The sequence below is a fragment of the Ornithorhynchus anatinus genome, chromosome 13, assembly GCF_004115215.2.
Source record: "Ornithorhynchus anatinus isolate Pmale09 chromosome 13, mOrnAna1.pri.v4, whole genome shotgun sequence".
In the NCBI taxonomy this organism is placed as follows: domain Eukaryota; kingdom Metazoa; phylum Chordata; class Mammalia; order Monotremata; family Ornithorhynchidae; genus Ornithorhynchus; species Ornithorhynchus anatinus.
This window is the reverse complement of record NC_041740.1, coordinates 17,978,065-17,996,653: the sequence shown is the minus strand read 5'-3', so window position 1 is coordinate 17,996,653 and position 18,589 is coordinate 17,978,065. Positions and strand designations below refer to the sequence as shown.

Genomic DNA, 18,589 nt, shown 5'->3' with positions numbered 1-18,589 from the left:
AACACTTGTGTGGAGTTGGGGCTCAGTTTGAGGAAATTTGTGTGGGTAAATCTGCCATAAATAATTTGTCTACAAAAATCATGTATTCTCTCTCCTCTCCAGGCCCAAGTTGAGGTCTCTATGCTTCCCTCACAAGTTATTATTATGTAATTAAAATGGAAATGGAGCAAGGTGACCAATTCTGTTCCTCCAGTGAAAGGAAATGAAAAACACAATGCATTTAATCCCCAAGGAGGGTTAAATTGTAGTTCAGTCTATGCTCTGGGTCAGGCTACTGTTTTTCCTATAGTGAATCATAATTATAGTAATATTAAATGTCTGATCAGAGCTTTGTGCGACAGGAAATAGACCTGGCCCAGTTATCCAGACCTTCGAAGTCGAGTTTAGAAGCAGACTCACTGAGTTAATATTTGGGAAAGGCCCCCAGGATGGCAGGTAGGCAGGATGGTAGGATGGATGGTAGAGAAGCAGTGTGGCTTAGTGGAAAGAGCCTGGGCTTGGGAGTCAGAGGTCGTGAGTTCGAATCCCAGCTCTGCCACTTGTCAGCTGTGTGACTGTGGGCAAGTCACTTAACTTCTCTGTGCCTCAGTTACCTCATCTGTAAAATGGGGATTAACTGTGAGCCTCACGTGGGACAACCTGATGACCCTGTATCTCCCCCAGCGCTTAGAACAGTGGTCTGCACATAGTAAGTGCTTAACAAATACCAACATTATTATTATTATTAGGTACTGCCCAGTCTAGGAGCTACAAACTGAGCCTGACCCACATTCACATACACGCAAGAAGTTTCTAGATTTGAGAAACTAGCATAACCAAGTGATGCATCACTAGCATCACGGCGAAAGTGGGAGGTCTGGCAGGGTCCATGGAGACGGGAGGTGCCATCTTCCCATCAAGGGGCAATTTGGGAGATCAAAGAGGGGTTTGCGACCAGCAGCCGGTTTGCCTGTGGCCTCCTGACCACAGTTAGAGTCCCGGTTTGTGGTCTGGAGACTAGCACTCGTCCATATCATTTTGTTCCCTCCCACACATGGCATCAGGATCCCCGACCTCTTTTTTTTAAGGTATTTGTTAAGCTACATGCCAGGCACTATGCTAAGTGCTGGAGTAGATATAAGCTAATCAGGTTGGACACAGTCTATGTTCCACTTGGGACTGACAGTATTAATCTCCATTTTACAGATGAGGGAGCTGAGGCACAGAGAAGTGAAGTGAGTTGCCCGAGTTCATACAGCACACAAGTGGCGGAACCAGGATGGGAAGCCAGGTCCTTCTGACTCCCAAACTCATGCTCTGTCCTTGATCTTTTGCAGACTCGGAGACATTGCCATCCTGGTTCCTGCCAGAACTTTCCATATTTTTTTAAACGGCATTTTCTAAGCGCTTACCATGGGCCAGACACTGTACTAAGTACCGGGGTAGATCCAAGCTAATCAAGTTGGACACAGTCCCTGTCCCACACAGGGCTCACAGTCTTAATTCCCATTTTATACACGTTCCCGAATCAGTGGATTTTTGGTCAGTTACACATCTGACAAAACCCTAACTAGCATGCTCGCTCCGTCCTCGCCTTACCCTGTAGTGTTCTTTTCTTTCTTTACCGACCGCTTGCTTTCTGCCTTAGGTTTTAGCAGACAAAATTGGCATTGGCTCCAGTTTAGTCCGTGGAGAATACAACCGCGCTTGGAATGAAATCAAGTTAGTTAATGACTCTACTAAAGGAATCACTGGATTTCTCCCTCCTCCACAAGTTTATATCGTAGACCTAATGTTTCATCCCGGTAATCTGATGAAGGAAAGAAGTGCAGAGGCAGAGCGCTACCAGTTTCTTTAACCTAATCCAAGAAGTGTTCACATGGGAAAATAATTCCTCCAAGAGGTTTGGATGTTTGTAGCACAGAGACTGTCGTTTGCTTGATTAAATACATTTAAAATGAATTTCATCTTGTGTTTCACCTCTGCCTTCACTTTCCAATTTAGGATGTAAGGGAACTTACAACCACCGTGCATTCCTTCAACTCGATTGTGTGCTATAGGTAACAGTTTCCCAAGGAGAAACACGCTATCTTGGCTTGCTGATGGGATGCTTTGAATTTGCCCAATAAATGGGTTTCCAGTGGCATCTCTGACCCAGGTGGCCTTTTTTCCTGCCTCTGCCCTTCTAGATGCACACGCAGATCAGCCGGTGGCTGCTGTAGCGGTTGCTGTGGCTATCACCATCACCATCCTCGTCATCATTGTGAGTTCTTTTTCAATTCCTAATGTTTGCCACACATCTTATTAGGTGCCTATCTGGTATGCAAAGCACTGAACTGAGCACCTACTGTGTGCAGAGCACTGAACCGAGTGACTGTTCGAAGAGTACGGAACTGAGCACCTACTGTAAGCAGAGCGCTCAACTGAACACCCACTGTGTACAAAGCACTGAGTGACTGCTGTTTACAGAGTGCCAGATTGAGTGCCTACTGTGTGCAGAGCACTGACCCGAGCACCTATTGTGCCGAGCACTATACAAGGTACATTTTTATAGCATCTACCAAGTGTTTAACATGTTCTAAGCATTGTGCTAAATACAAGGATTTAAGATCAAGCATGGTCCTTGTCCTACATCGGGCTCACAATGTATCATCCTCATTTTACAAATAGGGAGACTTAGTTGCTGGGAGGATAAGTGTCTTGCCCAAGGTTATAAAGTAGGCTAGTGATGGAGCTGGGACTCGAATCTGGGACTTCTGACTTCCAGTTCTCTGGGAGAATATAGTCAGTGTGCTTTAGGAGACTTGGCCCCTGCCCGGGAGAAGCAGCGTGGCTCAGTGGAAAGAGCCCGGGCTTGGGAGTCAGAGGTCATGGGTTCTAATCCCGCCTCCACCACTTGGCAGCTGTGTGACCTTGGGCATGTCACTGCACCTTTCTGTGCCTCAGTGACCTCATCTGTCAAATGGGTATGAAGACTGTGAGCCCCAGGTGGGACAACCTGATTACCTTGTACCCCAGCGCTTAGAACAGTGTAAGTTAGCACATAGTAAGGGCTTAACAAATGGTGTCATTATTGTTAATGTGCGGAGACAGGCAGACACAGAGCACATACATAAATGTAGCCAGTTGAAGGCTAAAATGAGCAAAAGTTGAAGAAGCAAATGAACCAGTGGAATGAATTGTGTGCCCCTTGAAGAAAACAGGGTCCATTTCCAATTCTAATCTTTCCCGGAGCAAAGTAATAATAATACCAGTATTGTATTATTATTATTGTTGGGGTATGTGTTAAGCGCTTACTGTATGTCAAGCACTGTTCTAAGCGCTAGGGTAGATTCAAGTTAATCGAGTCAAACACAGACCCTGTCCCACGTGGGGCTATGAGGGAGGCCAGGCATTGAATCTCCATTTTACAGGTGAGGAAACTGAGGCACAAAGAAGTTAAGTGACCTGCCCATGATTTCACAGCAGGCAAGTGGTGAAGTTGGAATTTAGAACCCAGGTCCTCTGACTCCCAGGTCTGTGCTCTTTCTACTAGACCACACTGGGTACTGTCAGTAGAGTGCTCTGTACCCAGTAAGCATTGAATAAATACTAGTCCTACTGCTACTGAATAAACCTGTAAGTTTATTGGAGGCCCAGCAGGCTTTGTGGACCAAACCATTAGCTGGGAACTGCCGACAGTTTGGGGCCGGGGGAGGGGGGTGAAGGGGTCTCCCACCATCACAGGCTGCCTCCAGCTGGCCTGGGCAGCCTCTACATGGAGAAGGGAAACCCGGGGCTGGAAGCAAGAAATCGAGAGGCCCCAGAGGATGAAGGGTAAACTCTCCCCCACCGGCCCCCAGGAGGGTTGATATTTTTGGTTTCGAATGACGGCCCAGTCCCACTGTCTCATGTGACAATTAGCCAGATCAACGGGGTGGGTGGGTGGGGGGGTGTCTCTGCTTCTGAGTGGCGACTCGCTATGGGGGAGAAACTGGCTCGGGAACTAGATGTGGGAGACAACTTGGCGCCTGAAATTCCCCTTCTCTGGGTAAACGGCTGTCGCTGAAGGGATAACTTCCCAAATCCTGACCATTCGTCTTCTCTTCCGGCAGCCGGCCTGGCCTGGGAGCTGCTGACAGGCCACAGCTGACACGGGCCATTAGGGCTAGGAGCGATTGGCAGGTGGCTGCTTGCTGAGCGCTCAGGGCGGTCGAGGTGCTCCCCCTCCCCCTGCCCCGGGGTGGAGAATCTCCTTGGAAACACAAGTTTGGCAGCCTTCTTAGAGCAAGGTTAAAGGGCAGGGGAGAAGCCAATTTCCCGGCTCCCAAGGAGGAGGTCCCCATCTCTCCCGGGAATCCAGCTTGGACAGCTCAGATGGGATGAAGCTGTCAGACTGGGACTCCTGGCGAATTTCTTTTAAAGAGATGAATTTGATCAGGCTCTAACTGGTTTCGTTGTATGACCACCGAGGAAAGGGGAGACATCTATAACAATTCTTACCCCCTCGCATCCGGGGCTTGCTGGGAAGAAGCAGTGGAATTGTCCACAAGCAACGGTCTTGCGGAAAGAGCACGGGCCTAGGAGTCAGAGGACCTGGGTTCTAATCCTGGCTCAGCCACGTGTCTGCTGTGTGACCTTGGGCAAGTCAATTCACTTCTCTGTCACCTCATCTGTTAAAGGGGGATTCAAGCTGTGAACCTCATGTGGGACAAAGGCTGTGTCCAACCTGATTAGCTTGTACCTATCCCAGTGCTTTGTACAGTGTCTTGAAAAACCAAATACTATTAAAAAAAAAAGAGGGACTCTCCCCTTGCAGTGGTTTCTCACAGTCCTCGATAACCACTACTGTAAGGCAGCACGCCAAGCCCGGAGCCTCCAGCATTTGGGGGACGTTCCCTTGGACACGTGGGGGCCTCTGACCTTCCCTACATCTTGACTAGGCCGGGGCACCCACGCATCCGCCCTCAGAATCTGGGGAGCCCTGTGGACCCGCCTGGACACTTCTCCTGCCCTACATCTATCATTCAATCAATTGTATTAACTGAACACTTTGGGTGCGCAGAGCACTGTACTAAACACTCGGGAGAGTACAATTCAACAGAGTTGGCAGACACGTTCCCCACCCAAAACGAGCTCACATCCATCTCAATTTATCCTCTTAATATTTCTCTGAGGTAGGGAGATCAAGAGGTAGGGAGAGGCAGGCCTTCCCCATTCTACTACTGAGGAAATGGAGGCCCAGAGAGATCAAGGGACTAGTCCAAAGTTACCCAGCAGGCTAGGAGCAGGGTTAGGCCAGGAATCCAGCTTCCTGACTCCCAGGCCTGTACTCATTTCTCTACACCAGGCTGCCTCCCTTGAATCCAATTGAAATCTCTCCCGTTTGAATTTCACCCGTTTCCTCTTGATCCTCAGTGGACAGTGACCCAACTGGTCAGCTTGAACATCACAGCTTTGGAGACCGTTAATTATACCCCCTTATCCTTCTTTTCTCCAGACTCAACAACCTTAATTCCTTCAACATTATCCCATCTTTTTTCTGTCCCTTGAACATTTGATATTCACCCCACTCTGGGCCCCACAGGACTTACGTATCTATCCCTGAGCGCTCCCGTTTCCCCTAGCTGTGATTTATTTCGAGGTCTGTATCCCCCTCTGATCTACAGGTTCCTTGTGGGCAGGGATCACGTCTACCAACACTATTGTACTGTACTCTCCCAAGTGTTTAGCACACAGTAAGCGCTTTAAGAAATACCATTAACCGATCAATTAAATCATTTTTATTGCTCTCTTCTGGGCCCTCTTCAGTGTTTCCATCCTCTTTAAAGTGGACCCCAGGCTCTGAGCGGGTCTGTCTGGGGCAGAGTGCAGAGGAAGAGTCAGATTCTGACTCCTACTCATCACCCTCCTAGTGATATATTTTCGGGACCACAATAACACTCCTCACTCTCTGGGCAGGGTTATATCGACTTGCAACTCGAAATGAAGCTTGTGAGACATCATAATGCAATTAAATAGGCTAAAGAGGTTGGTTAATACACGAATAATTCATGCTATACCGTGTACCTGACATTTAACAGATGTTAGTGCATTCCCCAGTACGTGCAATAATTGTGACATCTTAATTAATAACTACCTGGTTAGCTCCAGAGACATGAAAGCCCTCTCACTGACACAGCCTCCGGAGGGATAAGCTTCTTCCCCCTAGGAGATATTCACATCATTCCCGGAGGGGCACGGAAATTCCAGGCCCCCGGCAGCACAAAAGCCCGTCGGCCCGGCCCGGTTGGCATGGGTGACGAGAAGGAGGCGCAGAACATCAGGCACCGGGGCTGGAATATGCAAACGGTTTATTTTGTCCTAAATCCAGGCCGGGAAGCAAGTTTCGTTCTGGTTTTTCATGGTATTTGTTAAGTGCTTACTATGTGCCAGGCACTGTACTATGTCCTGGGGTACTTCCAGTCCTCAGGACTCACGCTCGCTGTGGGCAGGGAACGTGCCTACTGCCTCTGTTACCACTCCCCCAGTGCTTAGTACAGTGCTCTGTGCTCACTCAGTATCACTGATTGATTTGGGTAGATACAAGCTAAGCAGTTTGGACACGGTCCAACTGGACAACTGGCCAAGCCGGGTTTAGAACACGGATCCTATCTCCCATGCCCGCTGCTTCCTGGCTCTGCCACTTGTCAGCTGTGTGACTGTGGGCAAGTCACAACTTCTCTGTCCCTCAGTTCCCTCATCTGTAAAATGGGGATGAAGACTGTGAGCCCCATGTGGGACAATCTGATTCCCTATGTCTACCCCAGCGCTTAGAACAGTGCTCTGCACATAGTAAGCGCTTAACAAATACCAACATTATTAATTATGCCCGGCATCTTGTTGTCTGTCCTTCCCCACCTGAGGAGAAGAGCCTCCAACCCTTCCCTCCTGCTTTCAGCATCAAGCACCAAGGAAAGGGAGAACTGAACCACCCAGGAATGGACACAAAAGTACAAACATCTGTCATTCCCATAGAGTAAGTAGCGTGGCCTAATGGAAAGACCACGGATCTGAGAGTCAGAGGACCTGGCTTCTAATCGCTGTTCTGCAGCTTGTCTGCTGCGTGACCTTGAGCGATCGTTTCACTTCTCCGTAAAATGGGGATTAACCCCGTGAGCCCCATGTGGGATGTGGATTGGGTCCAACCTGACTGGCGCTTAGTACGGTGCCTGGCACAGAGTAAGTGCTTAACGAATACCATTTAAAAATGCACACAGGTTCAAACTTTTTATATTTTAATGTTATTACTACTTTTTTTGCATAATAAAACCACGACCAAAAAAATGACAGTGTGGCCTACTGAAAAAAGCATGGGCCTGGGAGTCGGAGGATCTGGGATCAGAACCTGTCTGTTATGTGAGCCCGAGCCAGTCGTGTCGCTTCTCTGGGCCTCAGTTTCCTCATCTGTAAAACTGGGACTCGGTGCCCATTCTCCCCCCTCTTACTGGGACTCTGTGGGGCAAGGAACTGTGGCTGGCCCCATTAACTTGCATCCACCCCGGTGCTTATAATGGTGCTTGTCACCTAGTTAACGCCTAATCATCATAGTGATAGTAAAAATAATCCAAATATAAAGGGGGGGGGGGTTGGTTCCGCAAATTGGTGTCCTGTATTGGCTGGAGGTGGAGGGAGAAGAGTGTCCGACCCGTGAGCCCTCTTGGGCCGCCGGAGTTCGCGGCGGAGGCAACGGGGGTGGGGTGGAAGGATGAGAGGTCGTCATACGGGCCCCCATTTTAAAATCCCGCCCCGATTTTCGGCCGGGAAATGGGGGATCCGAGCTCCCCACCGGCGTCGCAGGCTCAGGGCGTTGAGAGGCCTCCCTGGGGCCTGGCGGGCGCGCGGCCGGGGCTCGTGGGCGGGGCGGGCGCGCGGCCGGGGCGCGCGAGCGGGCGGGGCGGGCGCGCGAGCGAGCGGCGGCATGTTGGCGCGCGTGCTCAGGGCGGGGTGGGGGCGCGCGGGCGGGCGCGCGAGCCTGACCCGGCCGAGGGCCGGACGCTCGGCCGCAGGTAAGGTCAAGGGGGCAAGGGCCAAGGGCGCGCCCCCGCCGCGCGCCCCCGTCCTCCCCCCCCCCCCCTCCCCCGGGCCTCCTCGGACAAGAAGCGAGCCTTAGCGCAACGATCCCGGGCTTGGGGGGGAGTCAGCGTTTCTAATCCCGCGCCCAGAACAGTGCGTGGCACATAGTAAGCGCGTAACAAATACCATCGTTATGAGTATTGTTATTATTACTCATCCCGGCCCCGCCGCTGGCCAGCCGGGTGACCTCGGGCAAGTTCTTTAACTTGGCGGTGTCTCAGTTACCTCACTGTAGAAGACTCTGAGCCCCCCGAGGGGCAACCTCATTACCTTGGATCTGCCCCAGCGCTTAGAACAGTCCGAGGCACATAGTAAGTGCTTAACAAACACCATTATTATTCTCCGGGGCAGGGGCCAAGCTTTCCCCTCAGCCCCGGCCTGGCTGGGCTCTGCCTTCACCGTTGGCTTTAATAATAATAATGTTGGCGTTTGCTAAGCGCTTACTATGTGCAGAGCACTGTTCTAAGCGCTGGGGGAGATACAGGGTAATCAGGTTGTCCCACGTGAGGCTCACAGTCCTCATCCCCATTTTACAGGTGAGGGAACTGAGGCAGAGAGGAAGTGAAGTGACTTGCCCAAAGTCACACAGCTAAGTGGCAGAGTTGGGATTCGAACCCATGACTTCTGACTCCCAAACCCAGACTCTTTCCACCGAGCCACACTGGTTTAAAGCTCTCCGTCCCCCTGCCACCTCCTACCTCACCTCACTGCTCTCCTCCCGCCCAGCCTGCACCCTCCACTCCTCTGGTGCCAACCTTCTCACTGGGCCTCATTCTCCCCTGGCCCGCCACCGACCCTCCACTCCTCTGGTGCCAACCTTCTCACAGGGCCTCATTCTCCCCTGGCCCACCACCAACTCCTGACCTACATCCTACCTCCGGCCTAGAATGCCCTCCCTCCTCACAGCCGCCAAACAATCGCTCTCCCCCCTCCTTCAAAGCCTTACCGAAGACACACCACCTCCAGGAGGCCTTCCCAGACCAAGCCCCACTTCTCATCTCCCACTCCCTTCTGCATCGCCCTGACTTCCCCCCTTGGCTAACTCCCCGCCTCCTAAGCCCCATGGCACTTAGATATATTTCTGACATTTTATTTATTTGTATTGATGTCTGGGTTTCCCCCAACACACACACACACCTCAGGACTGTGAGCTCCTTGTGGGTGGGGAAATATCACTCTTTGTTGTTGTACTAATACAGTGCTCTGCATACAGACATCAATACAAATGAATACAATGACAGATATATACATAAGTGCTGTGGGGCTGGGGGTTGGGAGAGCAAAGGGAGCAAGTCAGGGTGATTCAGAAGGGTGTGGGAGATGAGGAAAAGTGGGGCATTTGGTATTCACTCTCAGTCTCATAGCACTTAAATACATTATCTGTAAATTATTTATGTTACTGTCAGTCTCCCCCTCTATACCCTAAGCTTGTGGACAGGGAACATCTCTTTCATTTCTGTTGTATTTTACTCACCCAAGCGCTTAATACAATGCCTGGCACTAGTAAGCACTTAAATACCTTTTTTTTTTTAAAGTAAGCGCTCAATAAAGACCATTGATTGATGATCAGAGGGAGGTAAACAAAAGTCATAATTATGGCCTTTTGATCTTTCTATTTAAAGATACATGTTTTCTTACTCAACACAAGTCAACCACTGACTGGAAAAAGAAACTGACTCCAGAGCAATACTGTGTTACCAGAGGAAAAGGAACAGAGCCGGTAAGAGACTCAGAAGTCATTCATCTAATATCCAGAGGGAAGGCACCCTTCACCATACACATCCAGTGAGCTGGAAATCCAACCAGTGCATTCACAGAGAAAACATTCCTCTTCAAAGCCTGTGGCTGGCTGGCCATTATCCTTATCCTTTTGCCCTCTAAAGGAGGTCACCTTAAATTCAGCTAAGCACCTCGTTAGCTAGTCAACTGTTATCTGTCCCTGTACTTTCAGAGGGTCTTCATTGTGAGATAGAGGAGACAAGACCTGGAGGTTTTTGTTGGTTTTTTTGTTTGGGTTTTTTTTTTTAATAGTTAAGCGCCTACCATGTGCCGGCACTGTACCAAGCAATGGGGTAGATACGAGGTAATCAGGTTGGACACAGTTCCTGTCCCACACAGGGCTCAGTCTCAATCGCCATTTTACAGATGATGTAACTGAGGCACAGAGTAGCCCAGTGACGAGAAGCAGCATGGCGCAGTGGAAACAGCATGGGCTTTGGAGTCAGGGCTCATGAGTTCGAATCCCAGCTCTGCCACTTGTCAGCTGTGTGACTGTGGGCAAGTCACTTAACTTCTCTGTGCCTCAGTTCCCTCATCTGTAAAATGGGGATTAAGACTGTGAGCCCCACGTGGAACAACCTGATTCCCCTGTGTTTACCCCAGTGCTTAGAACAGTGCTCTGCACATAGTAAGCGCTTAACAAATACCAACATTATTATTATTGTTCAAGGTCACAAAGCAGACAAGTGGTGGAGCCCAGGTTAGATTCCCAGGCCCATGCTTTATCCACTAGGCCATGCTGCTTCTCCGAGATCTTTATCTTCATCGTTTAGACTGTGAGCCCATCACTGGACAGGGATTGTCTCTATCTGTTGCCGAATTGTACATTCTAAGTGCTTAGTACAGTGCTCCGCTCATAATAAGGGCTCAATAAATACTACTGAATGACCTGGTGGAGTCCAGATGACAGCTGGCTGACTCCTGTGGGCTTTGTGGCCAAGGTCCCATCGTTTATTTTGTTTCTACTTTTTCACCAGCAGGGGCTGGGCTGGTCGGCTTGCCTAATGCTTCTCCCCCACCTTTGTGAGGGGTGGTCATTCTGAGAGGATGAGCCCAATCTTTCAAACAAAAGACAAAAAGGAGCTGGAGAGTCTCCGATCATGGGCAGGAGAGGTTCGGTAGTGTTGATGCCTGCCCCACTTAGAGAGGGCCAGGAGCAGGTGTGAGTGGTCCCCTCGTGCTCTAAGTAGTGGTATAATATTTATGAAGTGCCAACCGTGTGCAGAGCACTGTTTTAAGCGCTGGGAAAGAATGCATGGTCCCACACACCTAAGGACCGATGAAACAATATTGAAAACAATGTAAAAGACAAGGACAAATGCACAAGAGAAAATCAAGAATCAATAGGGTACTGCCGGTGGAGGGAGAGAAATTCAGCCTCCTTGAGACTCCAAGGGAGTCCAAGTCACCCCCGCAGCCACTGCGACTGCTGCTTTGGATTGGTTTCTGGTGGCCTAAAATCTCTCTGTGCCGTCGGTTATTTATACATATGCCGTCCCCTCGACTAACGTTGTAAGTCCATTTGGATTGATTCTCATCCATTTTTAGCTTTTTAAAATTTTCTTTTTGGGGGTTGTCAATTCTGGAAGCCTCTGAGCTTCATCTGGGAGGAGCCTGGGGAAGACACAAACTAAATGAGCATCTGCCTTCCATACTCCTTCCATTCTAGATGGTAAGATCCTTGAGGGCAGGGATGTGACTACCAATCCTATTACACTGTTCTCCCCCGAGCTCTTAGTATAATGCTCAGCACCGCGGTATGCACTCAATAAATGCCTTTGATTGATTGAAGTTAGAGGTATATGGGGAAATTTTGTTTCTTTTTAGCCTTTCAGTGGGATCCATCTGAATAACACAGAACGAGGAATGTACCACTGTTTGTGCTGTGATATGCCCCTGTTCAGGTAAGACCCAAAGGAACTCCCTCAGAGAGCATCCAGGATTCGGCTTTCGCGGCACTGAGCCTGTTGTCTTGGACTTTAGCAGCAGGGTTTTGGTTGAGGCTGCCAACAGCAGCGGAGCAGAAGAGGGAATGTATTTAAGCAGGCTTTCAGCCCACTGTTTTTAGAATTGATCAGGATCGTCTCATGTTTTAGCCTAAAATGAACCTTTCTTGTATCCTAGTACTGGGGAAGCATAGCTATTGATGGCCTTCTAGCAAGAAATACATTTTTTCCAGTTAGAAGGGAAAATTCAGGAGGAGTTTGCTGATATAATAATAATAATTGTGGTATGTGTTCCGTGCTTACTGTATGCCAAGCACTGGGGCAGATATAAGATAATCCGGTCCCACATGGGGCGCAGAGTCTAAATAGGAGGAAGGACAGGATATTTGACCTCGAAATTAAAACTGGAAGTCCTTCCCGAGCAAACCAATTTAGACCTTCATTGAGGAAATGAAGGATTTTAGGAAAAGAGATTCCCAGAAGTCCTTTGCTATCAGAAGTGAGTGTAAGAGTAAGTTTAATCGTCTCTTGATTTCAAAGCCTCTTTTTAAGTCAGTCGGGATCAGCAGTCTCACAACAAAGGCTTTGTTGTTTAGACGCGCAAGGAAACAGTCTAAAAAAGGAGAGTGGATGAAAACGAGAAGTAAAGCACCTTTGAAGTTCTGTTTTTCAGAAGTTCAAAGATGCTTTCCTTTCTCCTGCATCTCCTCTAAATTGGCTCAGGATAAAATATAAATGAAGGAAGGCTGAGACTCCTACATTAGACAGGACTCCATCCCCTCCTCTCGGCTTTGTGCACACAGGTTCCAGCACTGCCGTGCCCGTGTGCTGCCTTGAGGGGCATCCGGGCCCTGCGGTCAATCAGTCGATCAGTAGTGCTTGTTTAAGCGCTTTTTCTTATGGTATTTGTTAAGCACCTGGCACATAGTAAGCGCGTAACAAATACCATTAAAACAAATGTGCCAGGCAGTGTCCTAAACTCTGGGGTAGATTCAAGCTAATCAGGTTGGAAACAGTCCTTGTCCCACAGTGGGGCTCACCGTCTTAACCCCCATTTTAAAGATGAGATAACCGAGGCACAGAGAAGTTAAGTGACATGCCCAAGATCACGCAGTGGGCAATTGGCGGAACTGGGATTAAAACCTAGGTCCTTCTGACTCCCAGACCCATGCTCTGTCTACTAGGGAACGCTGCTTGTGTTGCAGAGCATTGCACTAAACGCTTGGGACAATACAATAAAGTTGGTTAGACAGGTTCCCAAGGAGCCGTCAAGAGAGGATTGAGCTGGTCTCCCCTCAGATCCATTTTCCCCTCACTGACTTGAGAGTAACACTCTAGGAGGGCCACTAGAGAAAAATAAACTAGACAAGAAGAGGCCAAAGTTCCATACTATTTTTCACCTTCATTTTTTCCAATTTCCCACAGTCATCTGAGGGTGATATCAAAGAATCTCAAATAGTCCCGTCCACGGTGTCACTTTGCACACCTCAATTTTCTGTTTTCTTGTGTTTGCAAATTTTATGGGGATTATTGATTGTTGGGTAAATGAAATCAAGTCTCTAGGTAACTGGATTCTTTCATTAGCATCTACAAATGATTTTGCCGTGAAGCTGACCATTTTGGAAAAACTGGCCTTTTGTTATAATGTTAGACTCATTAATAATGATTGGGATTGGGTTCCTTCCACATATAAAGTGGAAACTTTTTTGAAAAGAGCACTGGTAGATAGAGATGAGATTATTCCCAGTAACTGAAGATCCTTTCTGAACTTCTGTCTTATGTGCATCGTAGGACTCTCCCAAGGCTTTATTTAACCCACCCAGAATTGTGAGAGGGCTCTGATCTCGGGAAAGAGTTTATAAAATGTACAGAATGAAGTGGCTCTGTGGAGCTAGCGTTACTACACACAGAAAGCGATCATCTTCTCCGCGGTTTCATTCTGCACTCTCACATAGCAGAGCCTATAGGGTGGAATGCAGTGTATTCACCAGAAACCTTAAGACGATAGGCAGGAGAACTGCGTGGTTCAGTGACTAGGAAAGACCATCTTTCCCCTCTTTGGCCCCAAAGTCCCCATGTGATTTGTGGTTTAGAAACAGCACCTTTCCCAAGCCTGCTCTCCGACAGGTGTGCTGTGTGGAGCTTCGAGGAATTCGGGAAAGGGCTCTCTCCACCTTTCATTTTTCAGGACTATTTGCCTAGCTTCCCTCACCTTTTCCTCTCCCCTCTTGGGCCTCGTGGTGTCCTCTGAGGAGAGCAGAGCCCCATGTGGGTTAGGGTCTATGCCTGATTGGATTATCTCGTATCTACCCCAGGATTTAGCACAGCGCTTGGCACAGAGTCTGCACTAAAGTGTCATTGTTGTTAATTACTGTTGTTGTTATTACCATTATTCTTATCAGACCTCTGCAGAATGTGAGGCGTGGTATCTGAGGGGTGAGGAGAGCAGGATAAGGGGCCCCCTGAGTCAAAAGTGACAAAGATAATGTCTGGATTCTAGTGGGTCGAGGGGCCGTTTCTCTGAAGGATCAGTGTGCCCGGCACAGTGAGTTATACACTCCCAGAGGAGATTCTCAACTGTGGACTTGTCTTTTTTTTTTTGTATTTTTTTATGGTATTTGTTAAATGCTTGCCCTGTGTCAGGCACTCTAACAAGTGCTGAGGTAGATACAAGCCAGTTAGGTTGGACACAGTCCTTGTCCCACATCGGGCTCCCAGTTTAAATCCCCATTTTACAGTTGCAGTAACTAAGGCCCGGAGGAGTGAAATGACTTGCCTAAGGTCACACATCAGACAAGTGGCAGAGCCGGGATGAGAACCCAAGTCCTTCTGACTCCCAGGCCCAAGCTCTATCCATAAGGCCATGCTGCTTCTCGCATGGCCCCTTTTTTCCTGTGGAGTTAAGAGGCTCAGTCCTTGAACTGCCTTGGTGCAGCTGGCTCTGCACCAAGCTCCCCGGGTGTTCCTGGGGTGGCCATCTCCCAACCCCTCAGGATTGAGAGCGACTTCGCCGTCAAAATCACAAGGAACCCAGCCACCCGGCAGCCTCTGGTGGACATTCAGGGGGCAGGATTCTTGTTGGAAGCGCTGTTGGGGAGGAGAAAGGGAAATAAGAGGAAAGAGGGAAATGGGCTCTTATCTGATCGTGGAAACCGTCCCCCTTCCCCTCGGTGACTACTGCGATTGTCTCTTCCCCAGTTCAGAGAAGAAGTTCTGTTCTGGCACTGGGTGGCCTTCGTTCCTGGAGGCCCACGGGACTCAGGGCACCGATGAGAGCCAGACTGGCATCCTGAGAAGGCCCGACCACAGCCTGGGCCTAGCTCGCACCGAGGTTGTCTGCAAAAGGGTGCGTTTTCTTCGGATCTGCTCTGAGCGTGCAGGTCTGGGAGGGCTGCTTCCTACTGCGGTTTCAGTCAGTTGGGGATTAGATCTATCCAAGGGTCACAGGCCCCGTCGGTCACGGGCGATGGGATCGGGTGGGGAAGAGGCCTGGGAGGGGCCTCCCTAAGCCCCCCCACACCTCAGCCCCATCCTGTCCCAACACCTTGCAGCCTTGGCAAGATAAAGATGGGTAACGAGCTTTAAAAGTAAAAAGGTGCATAAAGAGGGTTTGGCGTTATGGGGTCCCTGATGGCAGGGAGGGGGACATGGGGAAGCCATGGGGTAGTCATTTTTGGGGCCCACAGGACAAAGGAGGTGTAGAGGGCCTACAGGAACAGATGTTAGAGTAAAAGAGGGTGAGGCGAATAAAGAAGTAGATGAAAAGCCTCTCCTAGGCAAATTGTCAGAAATGGATGTCAGCAAGCGAAAATGCCCAACTGACACGGTATCCCACAGATCTCCTGAGCACCCCATTATTTACGCTTCTCCATCCCAGAAAGGGCCCATTTCACCCTGCCCTTTGGTTCCTGTGTCTCCTACCCAGTTTCCGCCCTGCACGGGTCTTCCTTCTGTGACAGGTCAGGAAACGGGGACCTTTCCACTCCCCTGGCCCAGACAGCTGGTGATCAGATCCACCCTGCTCACAGAGCCCACATTCCACGATTCTCAGATTCTTCCAAGAGCCTCTTAACAGGATAACTCAGACAACTGAGTTTGGAGAATTGGCTTTCCCCCGCAGAGTCTGCAGGTTCCTTACCCAAACTAACGAAACTTTCACCTGTGAGGTTAACCCGTCTTACGCTCCTTCAGATCTTGAAGCCAACGTTTTCAGATAAGGACTTGGTATAAAGTGGAGATGGGGATACCACAAGCTCCTGATTTGGGCATAACAGAAGCAGCAAATTGGGCTAATCTCAAATACTAACCTTCAGTGGGCAAGTGCCTTTTTAGTGCCAAAACTGGGTTTCTTCCATGGGTTGAGCACTGGGTGCCTGCTGAGTCCAGAGGATTAGGTGAACCACTTGGTGAGGGTGGGGGAAGAGGGAGAAAAAGAAAAAAAGACCACCCCACCCCCACCCCGCCCTCCAAGACTTTATGAAGCATCGAAGCAGCAGGCTCTTGCCACTTGTCTTGAATCATCAGACTTGAGGCGGCTACCCCACTTAGCACCGGCCAGTCAGTCGATCGTATTTTTTGAGCATTTACCATGTGCAGAGTGCTATACTAAGCACTGTGGAGAATACAGTATAAGAGGCACGTTCCCTGTCTGCAGTCTAGAGTGGACAGTATAAATAAATCTAAATAAATAAATAAATAAATAAGACAGTATAAATAAATAAAATTACAGATATGGACATAAGTACTCTGGGGCTTGAAGGCGATGGGTGGAGAATAAAGGAAGCAAGTCAGGGTGATGTGGAGGGAGTGGGAGAAGAGGAAAGCAGGGTTTAGTCAGGGATGGCCTCTTAGAGGAGATGTGCCTTCGATCAGGCTCGGAAGAGGGGGAAAGTCATTGTCTGTTACCCCTTGTCACCTGGTTTTTGTCTGAACGGGAAGACTTGTCCCCTGGAGGGGTCTGACGATGGGTTCTGGTCCACAGTGCGAGGCCCACCTGGGCCACGTGTTTGACGACGGTCCCCCGCCGACTGGACAACGGTTCTGTATCAACAGCGTCGCGCTGACCTTTAAGCCGAGTTAGAGGCAGGCCAACTCGAGCTCTCTGGACGCACCACCCCACCCTGGCCTGCAAGGAATGCTTCTTCCCGAAAGGCACTGGATTGAAAGGCTTGCATGTGGAAATTTGAAGCTAAATCACTGTTAGAGTATTTTCACCAGCCGCTCACTCCCTTTCTTTAGTTCTGAACCTTTAAGGATGTTTAATCTTTACCCAGAATATCAGTCATTTCATCTAAACATTTTATGAGTTGTTTGCTTCAGTGCTGTCAGTTCCAGCAAGCAGGTTTATAGGTGGTCTTCAGTTAACAGGTAGTTGTAAAGGGTCAAGACACAGGAAAATGAATTTTGAATTGCCCTCATGGAGTAAACAATCTGCATTATTTGGCTGTAAATGGAAAAGATTTGGGAAAAATAAATATATATGTAAATCTCTTTTGAAGGGAGGTTCTCTAATCATTAGCTTATTTGTACTAGAAATAAGTAACTTATTAATTAAAGATACATAAGGTACTGTGGGGTTGAGGATGGAGCAAATATCAAATGCCCAAAGGTCACGGATCCATGTGGAAGGGAGAGGGAGCTGGGAAAAGGAGGCTTAATCAGGAAGACCTCTTGGAGGAGATGTGACCTCGCCCCTGCCTCTCCACGCAATTCCGTGAGGCCGGTAGGAAACTGGCAGATTTCAGCCCGAGGTGGGCACAGCCCTGCTATCCCTTGAGGTGCAGGGGGGAGTCTGGCCCTGAATAACACCCCTGTGCCCTGGAATGGAAGACTCCTTCAGCCACTCATGACCATATCCGATCAGATCCCCAAAATCACTTTGAATGGTCAGTTAGAATCGGTTTGCAAAAATGGGAATCTCCATTCAATCAATCAGTGGTATTTACTTAGTGCTTACTGTGGGCGGATCCCTCCTTCACCCTGCCTGGAATTACCTCCCCCTTCTTATCTGACAGACCTCCACTCACCCCATCTTCAAAGCTCTATTAAAATCATGTCTCCTCCAATAAACCTTCCCTGACTAGTCTCTCCTCTCCCCACCCTGTTTTCCCTCCCTCCGGCTTCACTTAAGTGCAGGGGTCTGGACCTCCAAGCACTCACCCCAACACCAATGCACCTAGGTACATATCTGCATGTTCTCTTCCCCTCCCTGTAATTTTTTTACATGGTAGTCAACTTTTATTTTTTTGGTATTTGTTCAGCTCTTGGAGGGGAGGATTTAAGTGCTGGCTTTAAGTGCTGGGGTAGATACAAGCTAATCAGGTAGGACACAGTCCATGGCCCACATGCAGTCAATCCCCATTTTACAGATGAAGTAACCGAGGCACAGAAGTTAGTGACTTGCGCTTAACAGACACCAGAATTTTTTTAAAAAGTATGTGAGTGGGTGAGCGCTGTAGCGTGGATGTACAAGAGGGTTTGTGTCGGGGTGCTGAGTGTGTGCGTGGAGAAGCGGGGGGTGAGAAGCAGCATAGTGTTAGTGGCTAGAGCGCGGGCCTGGGAGTCAGAGGTCGGGGGTTCTAATGCCAGCTCCGCCACGTGTCTGCCGTGTGACCTCGGGCAAGTCACTTCGCTTTTCTGGGCCTCGGTGACCTCATCTGTAAAATGGGGATTAAGACGGTGAGCCCCACGTGGGAGGGGGGCTGCGTCCGCCCCGATGCTCCTCTCTCTGCCCCAGCGCGCGGTGCAGTGCCTGGCACATAATGAGTGCTTAACAGATAGCGTCATCATCA

The 18,589-nt window shown here is 49.2% G+C and overlaps 2 protein-coding genes across 6 annotated transcripts in view; both read left to right on the top strand.

The window, feature by feature from the left end:
- ARMC3 (armadillo repeat containing 3) overlaps positions 1–9,782 on the top strand; it is a 153,005-nt gene extending 143,223 nt beyond the window's left edge. For 4 of the 5 annotated variants that reach the window (XM_029077674.2, XM_039913886.1, XM_039913885.1 and 1 more), the window contains one exon: positions 1,628–1,946. In XM_029077674.2, the coding sequence (XP_028933507.1) occupies positions 1,628–1,837 (210 nt within the window). In that variant the 3' untranslated portion in view covers positions 1,838–1,946. Of the gene's footprint in view, positions 1–1,627; positions 1,947–2,168; positions 2,243–9,695 lie in introns of those variants that run through there. The other variant, XM_039913888.1, reaches the window with a different exon arrangement.
- On the top strand, positions 7,919–17,295 carry MSRB2 (methionine sulfoxide reductase B2). The gene is made up of 5 exons (XM_029078138.1): positions 7,919–8,006; positions 9,696–9,793; positions 11,680–11,756; positions 14,997–15,144; positions 16,780–17,295. The coding sequence occupies exons 1-5, from the start codon at positions 7,919–7,921 to the stop codon at positions 16,876–16,878; spliced, it is 510 nt and encodes a 169-aa protein (XP_028933971.1). The 3' UTR covers positions 16,879–17,295.
- The last annotated feature ends 1,294 nt before the right edge of the window (positions 17,296–18,589 follow it).